Below are 14,042 nucleotides of genomic sequence, written 5' to 3'. Positions count from 1 at the left end.
AGAGCCATTAGTATTACCAATGTTAGTTCAAGCAACGAGCTGTGATGGCCAGAACAGAGAGCCACAAGTTCAACCAAAGCCTTTCTAAAAGGGATTTCCCACGGAATCTCTGCAATGTTACAGTAGTTCTGATCACAGTAGCGTCATGGTACTAATTCTACACAGTAGTAGCATCATAGTAGTATCTCCGGGCACAGAGCTAACTATTAAAAAATCTGCAGAGACTTTGAGAAAGAGACTCAACTGGGTGCTGGCAAGACTTCTTCACCACTTAGTCTCCTTTGGTTCTCCATCCCACTTGCAGCTCAATTTCTCATTTTCTACTATTAACCTGTCTAGCCTAATGACTACTCACTTCATGACAACTGCAAAAGTAACAACGATTTAAAAACACACACATTTATTATAGAATAAAATATAAACCGAATAAATAATAGTACAATTTAGTACAATTTTCACATCTATTCTGGTAAATCCTGCAGCACAGGCAAATAATCCCATACCCTTTTCATTTCCTTAGGTTAATTCTCACTGAATACTAATTTGATATATTCAATATAAGATATAATAAAAAAGTAAATTTGGATATTTAAACATGCTTTATTCTCTCTATTCTGTGAGATAATAGGTAGACATATGTATTTATAGATTCTAAAATCTCAGAACTATAACATGGGCTGAATCATAAAATGCTTATCATTATTGTAGAAAGAATATACAAATGAGTTTACACATGGAAGACATAATACATAAAGACATATTACATTATTTCACATTTGACAAGAAGTATAAATGGTTAATAAAGTTTTCAAATAGATTAAACAATTATTCCAGCCCATTAATCAATAAATAGGATTGCATGTGGCTCTTAAAGCACATAGAGAAGCAAGAAAATGATCATCATGATTTGTATTGATGGTATGATTAAACATGACATTATGGACACCAAAAATAGATTTCATGTAAAGTGGAGGTATGAATGTATAACGTAAACACCTCTTAGTTGCATCTAGAGTAATACATGAATAAGGCTTTCCCTTGTATGGGAAAATTATAGTAGTCCTTTGCAGCTATGTATGTGCATATGGTTCCCTCCTTCTGGCAGGCAATCTGCATTAGGCTCTGATAGGTATTCCTTTAATTTCTTGCCATTAGTTCATCCTCTCCTCTTTTCTCATAAAGAGGAATTTTCCTCCTAGCTTGTCTGAGATTTTCAACAAACAGCTTCTTCCCTTCAGCCTTTAAATATGATCAGGTGTCTGCTGTCTTAAAAATTCCCTTCCAGAGTCCACCATAATTCTATCTTTTCTTTCAAAAGGAAAGTCCTTTTTTGAGTTTTCTAGATTTCTGTCTCTACTTAGTCTGTAATGAGGGGAACTGATTTTAGGATAAGCTAACAGTTTGAATGGAAGAGTGAGGAGGGAAATAACTTAAGTATTTAATATTATATATAAACTAGAGGCCTGATGCACTAAATTCATGCAAGAGTAGGCCTTCCTTTCTCCGGCTGCTGGCACCAGCTTCCCTCTGGCACCCAGGACCCGGGCTTCCCTCACAGCCCCCCATTCCTCCGGAGGGACAGAAGGACAGAAGGACGTCTAGTCTAATTAGCATATTATGCTTTTATTATTATAGATCTCAGCCTTTCCCTACATTTTGACTGTTTCTTATGTTAGCTAAGCATTTCCTTAATGTTAAAGGCTGTTTCCCTTGAGTTTTCTATACCTTGCAAAGGAAAGTACCCCACTGAAAAAAAAAAACACGATTTCTTTGTTTTTCCAAGAAATATCTCCTAAATGTTGGTGTTCTTTGGAGTTCTATGTCATCCATCTACCTCACTCATGGCTCAAATTGATGACTGCTAAGTTTGAATCTCCAGCTAAGATTTCTCTCCTGACCCAGCTGGTATGGCTCAGTGATTGAGCATCGACCCATGAACCAGGAGGTCAACTGTTCGATCCTCAGTGGGCGGGGGGGGGGGGGGGGGGGCAGGGGCGGGAGCGTGCAGGAGGCAGCCAATCAATGTTTCTCTCTCATTGATGTTTCTATCTATCCCTCTCCCTTCCTCTCTCTCTCTCTCAAATCAATAAAAAACATTAAAAAATATTTTTTTCCTGAACTTCAGATAAATATATATATATATATATATCCACTAAACTTTTCCACTCAGATGCACCAACAATACATCAAATCAACATATTAAACTTAAGCTCTCTCTCTTCTCCACTTCCACTTATTATTCTTTTTGTATTTCCCATCTCAGTGCATATCGTCACTCACTTGCCCAAATTAGAAACCTGGGTATCAATCAATTTTGGAACTGCCTTTTATCTCTTATGCCTCATGTCCAGTGTAACATTTAAGAATATATTGAATCTATGCATTTCTCTCCATCACCTATTGCTTCCATATACTCTCCCCTGAATTCCAATAGATGTTTCTTAACTGGTTCAATTACTTTTAGTTGGTCTCCTCTCCAATTCATTCTCCGAAAAGCTATCAGTGCTCATTAAAGAAAAATTTAATGATGTCTTTGCCCTGTCTAAAATAGTTCAATGTTTCCCTTCCCATTTCCTTCACTGTAAGGCTCAGCATGATTTGGCTTCTGCTTATCCCTCCAGCTTTATTTTACACCACTCTTCATTCTCAACTTCCTTTAGTTTCTATACTAAACAGGCGCATGCTCTCATAGCACTGTATCCCATCTCCACAGCACTGATCACACTATATTATAGTTATCTGCACTGCTGAATATTGCTCAATAGGCAGATTAATAACACGTGTAACACCTGCAAATCAGGGTGTCCACAATTATTTGGTGTAAATAATTTGATGTTTTATATGTATTAAAAGTACTGAAGTCATCATCAAGGGGAAAATCATCACCTAGGTTACAAAGAGTTTTTGATTATGTAGTGCATATGTAAGTTATGAATCACAGTTATAAAATGAACACTCATGAACTTAAAAACTAGAGTGTAAGAACCACAATTAAACTTAAGAAATAGAACAATACCAATAATACCAGTTTCCTCCCTCATCCTACCCCCAGTTTTCCCTTTGGAGATAACAATAATCCTAAATTTTTTGTTAACTGTTTCTTTATAAAATTAGTTTTCTCACTCATGTAATTAAGCCTAAACAATATATTTTAATTTTGCTCATTTTTGAGATTTATAAATGTGGTATTTTTGGTGTGTGACATCTTCTGAAACTAATATTTTTTACTCTAATTGTATTTTAAAACCTTATATACATTATCATAATTAAAGTTAAGTAATTTCCATGGCTGTAAAATATTTCTTTGTGTGGATAGCAGAATTTGTGCATATACTTTCCTGGTGGTAGATATTGTGTTTTTTCAATGTTCAACTATTCTAAATATTTAAAGTATCTGAATGACATGTACAGGGATTTTTCTAGAATAATATCTCAGGAAGAGAATTGTTGGAATGTAGGGTCTATGTATGTTTAGCTTTATAAGATAATTTGTTATCTAACTGTTGTGATTTTTATTTCCACAAGCAGTATAAAAGTTTCCATTGCTCTTATACTTGCAAACAGCTTCATTTTTCATACTTAATTTTTCCAAATCTAGCCAGTGTAAAATAGCATCTTTTTTTGCATTTCCTTGATTAAATGATTCAGTTTTTAAAATATTTACTCTTCTGATTTCCCTTGCATTTTATAATTTTAAAATATTCTACTATATGTATTTTCTTATTGATTTGTAGGAGTTTAAAAACATATGTGTAGGTCAAATCAAAGATGATTTTTTAAATGTGAATAAAGTTATGTTCTGATAGTTTGTACAGAAAAAAAAATAAAATGAATGCCCTTCATGTTTTATTGCTATTACTAAATGTCGAGATTGTATGCTATTATGTCTTGTAAATTTCTTTTGTTGGTGTAAATATGGAAATGCCACATTGGTTAAGTGCCATCATTTGTAATGCAGTGTGTCATTTGAAAAGAGATTTGAAGAAACTTGACAGCTTAAAAAACAAATGGGAAACCCAAGAAATTGTTAGCAATTAAAGACAAGCTATAGCATTTGTTTTCAAAACGAATAGTGTGCTTTTGAAGCACAAAGTCCGGTCTGAGCAGCGCCACAGCCATTCCCTGCCTCTTTCCTAGGACACTTCACTGCCATTTTCTATGCACATGAAAGAAAATAAATGTGGAGATTTCATCCTTGGAAAAAAACAAACAAAAACAAAACGAAAACAAAACAAAACAAAACAAAACAAAACAAAAACATATATTCTGGAATACTAATCCCTTGTCCCGCATATATCTCACAATTACCTTTTCTCAGTTTTTTTTTTAATGCTCTTTATGGCAACTTAACATGCAATCTTATGATTACCTACATATCACTCAGCCTATCTCACTAGACTAAAAGGTCCTGGAGGTAAGACTCCATATCATATTTATTTTTGTTCCTCAACATCTAGTAACTGCTCCAAACATAGTGTTACTTGACTCACTAAGTGTTTATTAAATGAATGATTGGATGAATGAATGACCTTTAGAAATTCGAATCAATCTCTTTGTAGTCAAATTTTATTTCATGCCCAGCCAGCATGGCTCAATGGTTGAGCATCGACCTATGAACCAGGAGGTCACGGTTCGATTCCCAGTCAGGGCACATACCTGGGTTGTGGGCTCGATCCCTAGTAGGGGGTGTGCAGGAGGCACCCAATCAATGATTCTCTCTCATTGATATTTCTCTCTCTCTCTCTCTCTCTCTCTCTCTCTCTCTCTCTCTCTCTCTCTCTCTCCCCCCCTCTCTCTCTCCCTCCCTCCCTTCCTCTCTGAAATCAATAAACATATATTAAAAATAAAAATAAAAAATGTCTAAATGTTTAAAAAAATTTCATTTCATACAAATCAGCTACATCATAATGTTGAAGCCAAGAAAATCAGGAGTATATGTTACACACCTTCCTGTACTTGCATGTCAAAGATGGGTGTCAGGCACTAGTAAGAGGTGCTAGAATCTGCAGACAGGCAGCAGAATGTAAAAATTTATTACCAGCTCTGAACATTTGGCAATGTTCATTTTTCATCCTTTTCAGTGCACTTTTAATTAACCATCTTTTTCAGTGCAATTATAATACTTATAGTAAAATAATATTTAGCCTAAATTTGTCACAAAGTTAGAAATGATGTTAAGCTATAAGATATGGATTACATATTACAATGGATGTGCAAGTCTCAAGGTTTGTGTCATCAACTTAAAATTGGTTACCTTTTTAGTAATGGTGTCCGGAGGTACATCCCGCCTCCCAAGAGGATAAGGATTCCATTGGCCACTAGGAGATACATCTTCTTGTCCATTGTCTAAAATGTTGCTTTGCTGGGACGGGGTCTATTGCAAAAATGGTATGGCATTCTTTAGTGATGTAATAGAAGTTTAATCATAGTTTTCTGAAGAGAGTCCCTAATGATTATAGTAAAATTAATTTTGTTTAACTGCAAAAAACCCCCATACATCCTGAACTGGAAGTATTACTATATATCTTTTACTCAGTAAAAAATTCTAAATTGACAGCTTTCTGGAAGCAGTGAGAAATTCAACTAAAGTAAAAATCTTAGAGTTACATACTGAAATTTACAGAAAAGTTTAGATTATTTACAGTACCTGAATAAAAATAATAAAAATAAAATTAACCAACTGATAAAAACCATAACATTTAAAACTTGCTTATTTCTTGAGTATGCTACTACCATTTAGAGTATAAATTGAAACCACAGAAACACAGTATGTAACTCCCAATATTCAAAATCATAGCCTAACACAAATTTTATAAGGCTGTACTGATTCTGGGAACATATACCTTGCACTAATACAAAAGAGTGTTAACACTAGCATAGTGTATGTAAGATTCATGGTTATATGACATTATCTACAGATAGCTATGAGGGGGAAATTAAAACAACATAAAATATTGTATTATTAGAATCACAGTATAAATAAATAATGACTTTTAATTAGAAATTTATTTATATAGGTCACATGCATTAAACTCTTTATATATATTTAATTTTTGCTGATTTACTGCTTATCATTTTTAACAAATAATAATTTCCCTTTATTATTATAATATAAGATATTTGGGGGGTCCTCCATGGTCCGACCTGAATAATAGGAAGGAATCACACACATCACACGCTACAGAGGGATATAATAGTGGGATATTTTTCTTCTGAAAGCAGATTAACTTTTCACAAAGTCTTTCTCCTCCCCGAACCTACAGGATACACAGGAAGTTCCTGAGGAATTCTTATGGGTGAGATACTATGTTTAGTGTTCCCTATTCCACTTTATGTGGATGTTTTGAAGGATAACTACAGACAAATAAAGCTGAGTTACAGCATGTATGTGTGGCTCTACTCTGTGTGAAGTATTGTCTTCCAAACCCAGAAAGGGAGAACTAGACCATTCTCTTTATAACATGGCAGAAATGGGCTGCTTGCTAGGCTTCCTCTGATTACATGGAATAGTCCCAGTTGTTCTTTAGAAAACAATTATATAACCACTCTATTTGTATTCTGACTGCATGCATTTTTTAAAAGCATTGCTTGGAGTTATTTGAAAATCAGATTTGTTATGAAACTAGATGAAGCTTTCCTGAGGTCTAATGGACATAGTGAAAAGTAAGAAGATAACTCAGTTTTCTTCTTATTCTTTGGCCATGTGAATTGCTTTCTCATGAGCCTATCTGAAAGAGTGAAAAAAGAGAAAAGGTATTGAATTGAAGCTCCTGGGTTAGCTAGAAATGAATTTATGTTTCTTTGGAAGCCAAACATTAACACATTTAAAATTTATATTACTTAAAAATAACCAGATAACTATTCAGGGTCCATCTGTTTGTCTTTAAACATTAATTTTCTAGTTTTTACCTTTTATGGATTATTATTTGGGCATATGCCTCCAAACAATTTTTCTAGATATTAAAATATGACAACTCAAATTATTACAATTAAGCAATTAAAATATAATTATTCAGGGTAGGCATTACGGGCCCATGTTTTATTCTGGTTAGGTTTCTGTGCCAGTGAAGTGGGATAATAAAGTGTTCATCTGGATAGGTCTGTGCAACACAGATTTTTTTTGAGAGCTCAACACAGGTATCTTTTCTTTCCTCCATATCATGCCATCTCTTTTTCCTCCGTTAAACTTGGTTCAACTGGCCAGATATGACTTCTAATCACAGAGAGCAACTGATAATTGCAAAATTCCTTCTGGCGTAAAAAAAGGGGGGGGGGCTAAAACTCTTCAGTTAAATTTCTGATGATATATAGGCTCTTCATTAGTTTAGAAATTAATCTCTTTCTCTTTAAAATTAGAATCAGCAAGCATACCAATTTCTCTCTATTATGGCCAAAGGAAACAAACATGCAGACACATAAAGAAATACTTTCACTAGACAGCGAAATTAAAGAAATAGTCTGAACACAATTTCCTTTATTAATTACAAGAATGCTTTGGTCTTTTTGTTTTAAGTAAGACATCCTAGGGGTGACTTCAGTTTGCAGAAATAGAGTATGGGAACAATTTATTGTTTGGGACGGGGGAACCCAAAAGATAGTTATATAGTAGGTTCACATTATTTCCCAAAATGAGCATAGACATTAACAAAAAATTGTACTCTTGATTAAGTGCTAATGAACCAAGTATAAATGGAGTTGCTCAGTTGTTAAATTCTACAGAAGATTAAAAGGAGCAATTGAAAAATATAAAAAAATGAAGTTATCACTGCTGAAACTTATTATTTTAGAGAAAATAACCGAATTGAGGTTCAGTTATTCATTTATTTTTAGTACCACATTCTAGGTATTTTATTTATAAACTTTAAAAGGTTAATAATAAATCATCTTATTCTTACCACATGTAACCAATTAAATCTAAAGGACATGAAAAATCATCACCTGCAACATTCTCTCAGCTTCTAAATTCTGTAGATCTTCAATATTTCAAAATAATAGAGAAAATGGTCAGTGTGATTTAGTGAAAAATCAAAAATTGTATTTAAGAAATTTAGTAATGTTAATAAAAATTTTGCTCAATAGGTACTGGTCCCAAAGACTGCTGTGGACATTTGTAGATTTAACACTGCTGTGAATGATCACACGTGTCTATTGGAAGAAGTAATTTCTAATTTTGCTGAGACATAAATGTGCATAAGTATGCATGTCTCTCTATATATCTGTGTATGTATATGAGTGTGTGCATGCAGGTGTGTCTATATGTCTCCATAAGTGAGTACGTGTATGTACAGGATTCACAGGTAGGAGTAAATGAACTTATTTGGTCCAATGGCTTTGCTCTTGTCTGCTAACTAATGGGTACAATAAACACTTAGTGCATTTTGTCGGAGAAATTATATAAGTGTGGTATTACAATTTGGCACTTTGTAAAGGTCTTGGAATGTATCCCTTAGGATCTCAAGGATCTATTTTGCTCAGTAATTGTCACATTATTCAGGAAAGGCATTATCATAGATTCAAAAAATGCTTTAAAATTAATTTTCCTCAAAATATTTCTGGCAAAATTATTGTTATAGCATTCTTTTCCTGCATATTTTTGAAAAAATTAGGTATTATAAATATGCCACGCTTGAATCTAAACTATTATGATATCACAGGGTTCAATCTGAAGGTAGTAAGGTCATGTCCACATGATTCTTAAAACAGCATTTTATTACAATGATAAAGAAGCATCTGTATGGGTGCTAAGATTATTTTGGTAATTTTAGCTTCTACTGATGAAAATGTATGTGGTTTATAAGATGAAAGCATTTTGCATAATTAGGAAGTTAAGAGAATCCTTCTTGAGGGTAGGTAGCCAATAATAAATGCAGGAAGATCAATAGAAACTGTAGGCATAAATTGCTCCTAGGTGCCACCTAAATGGTATCAAGTAAGTAATCCTTGGAACTGGGGTAAATGCATGCATGTAAAATGTTGGCACTATTTGATCCTGAGTCATCTGCCTAGATGCAGTAATAAAGGACATTAGAAATTTAAAAGTCGTTTAGGTGCAAGTATTGCAATCTAAACTTATCTAATTCAAAATATAGCAGAATGAGTATTAACCAATAAAACAGATAACATTTTCTTCTGGGAAAAATTCTATGAAAAGATGATTTAATACATATATTTCCATAATTTCAGCATCCCTTCTCTTGAAATTATAATTTATGTTAATATCTGTTTTAATAATCCAATAAGCATTAGGTGCTATGGTATAATATTATGGTGGGAGACATTAAAAAAAGAAAGAAAAGGAAGCAAATTATCAATTGCTCCTGTGTAGAAGAGACCACGCTATGAATATTGGCAGCCGGAAACCTGCAAACGGAAGTTAGAAAAGGCCAATGATTTCTTCCACATCCCTGCTTATCCCTGGGGCTGCAGTAGCATGGATGATTAATTTATTATTTTCTTGGATTCACAACCTTCAGCTTTTGACTGCTACCAAGCATATTTCTAGGTGGTAGTAAGTGCTGAAGGAAGTGCAAGAGGATCTTATTAAGTGCAAGGTAACTATTAGCATTTAGTAAGCTCAGCTAACTCAGAAAGCATGTGTCTGTAGCACATAGAGGATGATTTGGGTCATGATATGTTTTGGATAAATGAATGTATTCTACTTATGTGTTCTTTCACCCCATGATATCTACTTTTCTGGATTGTTAGGAAGATGATGTGGGATAATAATGTGTACAAGAGAGCTTCATCAACTCTTATGAGTTATGTTCTAAGGAAATGCCAGGTTTTACAAACATTCGAGAAGGCATCATCATATAGTAAACAGCAGGAACTTGGGTGCCAAGCAGAGTCAGATTCTAATTCTAGCTGCCCCTATGCTAGGGACAGGAGTTACAATAGTAAAACAGTAAAAATACAAGTGACTTATTTTTTGTGACACATGAACCTCAGATTTCTCATCTATATAATGAAGATAAATACTTCCTATGAGAGTTTTTGTTAGAGTTGAGTGAAAAAACATATTTAAAGTACCTCATTGTACCAGGTACATAGTAGATTCTCAATAAAGTCTATTCTTTATTCTTCTTCTATCAAAATATTTATTCTACCATTAATCTGGATAATAAAAATGGTAGTTTGAATTGACATTTTACAATACAGTTGACCCTTGAACAACACATGGTTAGGGGTGCTGATTCCTTTGCAGTCGAAAATCCACATATACCTTTTAACTTCCCCAAAACTTAATTACTAATAGCCTACTGTTGACCAGTAACCTTACTGATAACACAGTTGATTAACACATATTTTGTATGTTATATGTATTATATATTGTATTTGTACAATAAAGTAAACTAGAGTAAATAAAATGTTATTAAGAAAATCATAAGGAAGAGAAAATACATTCACAATATTTACTGAAAAAGATCCATATATAAGTGGACCTGTACACATCAAACCCATGTTGTACAGGGTCAACTGTATTATATTTCTCTCTGATAACATAACATTTCAAGACAATAGCTAAGTTCAATTACAACAGAACACATCCGAAGAAGCACATAGAACCATTAATAACATCATAGAAAGTTGGCTTAAATGCTTTTTGGAGCGGCAGTAAATTAAAAAATGAGTAAATGAATGAATGAATGAATAAATAAGTAGATAGAAAATATAAAAGCTTCTAATTTAATAGATGATTTATGTCTTAAATGCTCTGATCATATCATTACTTTCATTTATTAATTGGAATAATCATCAATAAATGAAAATATTAAAGAAAATTAAATTTATTAAACTAATGTTGTTATATTTATTCACATTCTTTTAATATCTTGAGGCTCCATAAAATTAAATTAGAAAATGTAATTTACTGTTTATCATATGGAAAGTCTATATTTAGCTTGTAATTCATCAAAAATGTGCACTATTCAACCTAGCATAGAAAAACAGGAAAGTGGAACTATTCAAAACACATAGCAAAATCTGGGAGAGTCTTCCCTTTCTGTCCACGTAAGTATTCACTGTGTAAATACGTATCAAATACAGAGTCTTCAATCTTCACTCACAAATAGTTATATCCTTCCATTAATTTACTACAAATTTATTTAAAGAAAGTTGAGAAGAAATGACAAACAAACTAGATATGTTTTGGCAAACTAAAAAAAAACCCAAACCAAAAAAGAAGTAATGTGCTGGGTCAGGATCTCAGCTTACACAAACGGCACCTTTCTGTCAATTACCAAAATGGAGATGGGGGGGAAGGTAGGAATCACAAAGGGCCCACTGCTCTGGGTGCATAACTTACAAAAAGACAGTCTCAGTTGAGGGAGGAAATACACAAAGGTGCCCCTTTCTTCTGATTACCGGGAGTTAAGACTTGGCAAGCAGGGAACATGGGAAAAGTCTGGATTTCAGTCCCTGAATGTCCCCTTGGGAGGGCACGACCACGCAAAAGCATGCTGTACCTTTATTTCCGTTGCTTAACTTGTAATATGTAAAAAACATTAATTTAGATTCCTTAGGATACTTCATTCATTTTTTCTAGCACCTAACTAGAGATGGCTAATATTATCATTCAGGAATTTTATGGATAAAAAGACAGTGCCAGCGTTTCCACAGGAGAATGGACAGCTTTGTCAATTTTATCCGCCGAAAAATGCGTGTTCATAAATTAACTTTATTTTGTAGTTTAGTGAAATTCTTGTGGCCAACAAATATTTAGGGGCCGCAAAGAAATTGTAGATATATGATATTAATTTTTATTATCTTAAGAGGCAAGACAAAAGTGTTGAAATGGATTTTTATGCATTTGTAAATCAAAGGAAAATCATTTTTGTCCATCTCCTTTCCTGTAGAAAAGAGTTCAGGGAAAGTGAGCCTCAAGCATGGGATCATTTAGCAACAACGGTCAGTGGATCCAAGAAGGGGGATTCTGAGAGTCTGCCTTTTAAGAGTGATGATGGGAAAGCCTGGCAGAAAACCAGACAGATTTTCTAATGAAGGAAACTCTGCAGAACAGATGTACCTGCCCAAAGGTGAAGGGGCAGAGAATTAGACTGGAATCCATGCGCGGAAGCAGAGGCTGGAGGAGTCTCAAAAGTGAGTGAGCGCCACCCAGTGTCACATATGATGGAGTTCCTGCAATGGCCGCAGGGTAGGAAAGTTGTCCCAGATGCCTAAAGGCCTAAAGTTTAGACACCTTAAACTGATACTTTGGGGTCATGAAATCTTTTGGTGGTAATAGAATACTTGCCCTGCCTGTGTTCCTTTTCCATCCCCTGCCTTCTTTGTCTCTCTCTCTTTCTCTGTGTGGATAATGCAATATTGACGATAATTCATTTTCAGATGGAGTCTTGCAATAACTGAATTATTCTTGATTTGCAGTTTAATGTAGCTTCCAAAGAGAATTCCTTTAGGTCATCTCTGTGCCCAATGGAGGAAGGCTGAAGAATCTCTAAATATTATAACTCTGGAATATTTCTGTTATAGATCATCCTAAAACTATAGAAATCATAATGAATCCATTCTCTAGGGTACCCCAAACAACATCAGAAAATTAATATAGCAATACAGAGGTACCTAAATTATATCTGGAGATAATCTAGACATTCAGAAAGAGTGCTTCAAAGTATATTACCATTTTTAGCACTAAATATATGTGTATTATTCTATAGAGTGATAAGTAAATAGGGCTAAAAACCAGGCAGAATAAGGAGCTATTCATATGGTATAACTTTAAGGGAGTCGAGTAATAGCTTTCTTCATACCAAGACCTCTTTAATCTCACTGAATTTTGAAATTCGATCATTTTAGTTTAAGGGTTTCATTTTTATTACTTGTCAAGCCCTCCAGGAAAGGTGCCTGTTAAAATTGTGACATCTCCTCTATTACTTAGTGCAAATAAGTTTCAAGGCCTTTTGGAAAACTGGTTTCCTTGAGGCCGAGGATGAGAGCCTTGGGCGTCTGAGAGAACATGAAGAACAGGCTCCATAAAAGCTGGGACTCCAGCAAAAAGGCCTTGTAGATAGTGGTATGTGGAAGCCGACTTGTATTAGCTCATGAGAACCATCTGTACTCAAGCCCCAGGTCTGAGTTCAGTGGTGTTAGTTAGTACTTTGAAACTGACTGTAGAGGGAGTATTTATATCACTGACATTGGCAAACATCACAAATCATGGCCATGTTTTTCTCCCTGGAGAGGAAGTTACTTACACACCACTAGTCCTGCAACAGGAGACAAAGGACAAATATTCAAAGGTTCTTAATTTAGTTAGGTTTTTTTTTCAAAGTGATGATACATTTGTGAATATTAATGTCTCTTGGATTTTAACTCTCTACTCATAGTGGGAAGCAAACAATCCAGAGGTAGAGATTGTTTTTAAGACTAATTTGACAATAAAACCTGAATTTGAGGTCTTTTGACCCTTATTTTGCTAGGATGGGAGTTTGTTCCATATGGTCATTAATTTTATTAGGAGGCTACTGTCACTCTGTTATCCCCATTTTGCATTGCATTTTCCCCCTAAAAAGTTACTAGGCTAATGACTATATTTACAATAAAGTCTTAGTGACATATTGTGTAAAAATGACTCATTAGTATCCATCAAAATGTAACCAAGACAGAAGGCATTAATCAATTTAAACAGGTAAAATGTACATTCTCAGTTTTGCTTGAATACAATGAGCAGAAATGTTCCTTTGCCAATGGAAATGTTTCATCTTACAGTGTATTCTCTTTCAAATGAGCCTACATTTTCTTTTATTAGCCGAGGTTGAGTAACAATTTACTTGGGAAGCCACAAACTTGTTTCTCGTGTTTTACTTCTGTGTAACATTTCCTGCAGGGGAAACAGGCTGAAAAAGCACTTAGAGGTATTGGCCACTTAATTTCCATTCCAATTTAGGACTCTGTCTTTTCCAAAAGAATGAACAGAAATCCAGTTATAATTTTTAGCTCTGTTCTTAGAATGCATCAGCAAGTTAGAGGCTATCTAAAAAAAAAAAAAAAGATAGGTATGAAAAAAAAAAAGAATAAAAGAAAAT

The 14,042-nt window shown here is 34.2% G+C and overlaps 1 protein-coding gene across 3 annotated transcripts in view; it reads right to left on the bottom strand.

Annotated features, from left to right (window-relative positions):
• Positions 1–14,042, bottom strand: part of LRRC7 (leucine rich repeat containing 7) — a 496,684-nt gene that overhangs the window by 68,509 nt on the left and 414,133 nt on the right. For all 3 annotated transcript variants that reach the window (XM_080658305.1, XM_080658301.1, XM_080658302.1), the window contains one exon: positions 5,255–5,374. In XM_080658305.1, coding sequence (XP_080514431.1) covers positions 5,255–5,374 — 120 coding nt within the window. The remainder of the gene's footprint in view (positions 1–5,254; positions 5,375–14,042) is intronic.

The sequence above is a fragment of the Plecotus auritus genome (genome assembly GCF_963455305.1).
Source record: "Plecotus auritus genome assembly, chromosome: 2".
Lineage (NCBI taxonomy): Eukaryota > Metazoa > Chordata > Mammalia > Chiroptera > Vespertilionidae > Plecotus > Plecotus auritus.
The sequence above is the reverse complement of the archived record's forward strand: the minus strand, read 5'-3'. Positions and strand labels throughout refer to the sequence as shown.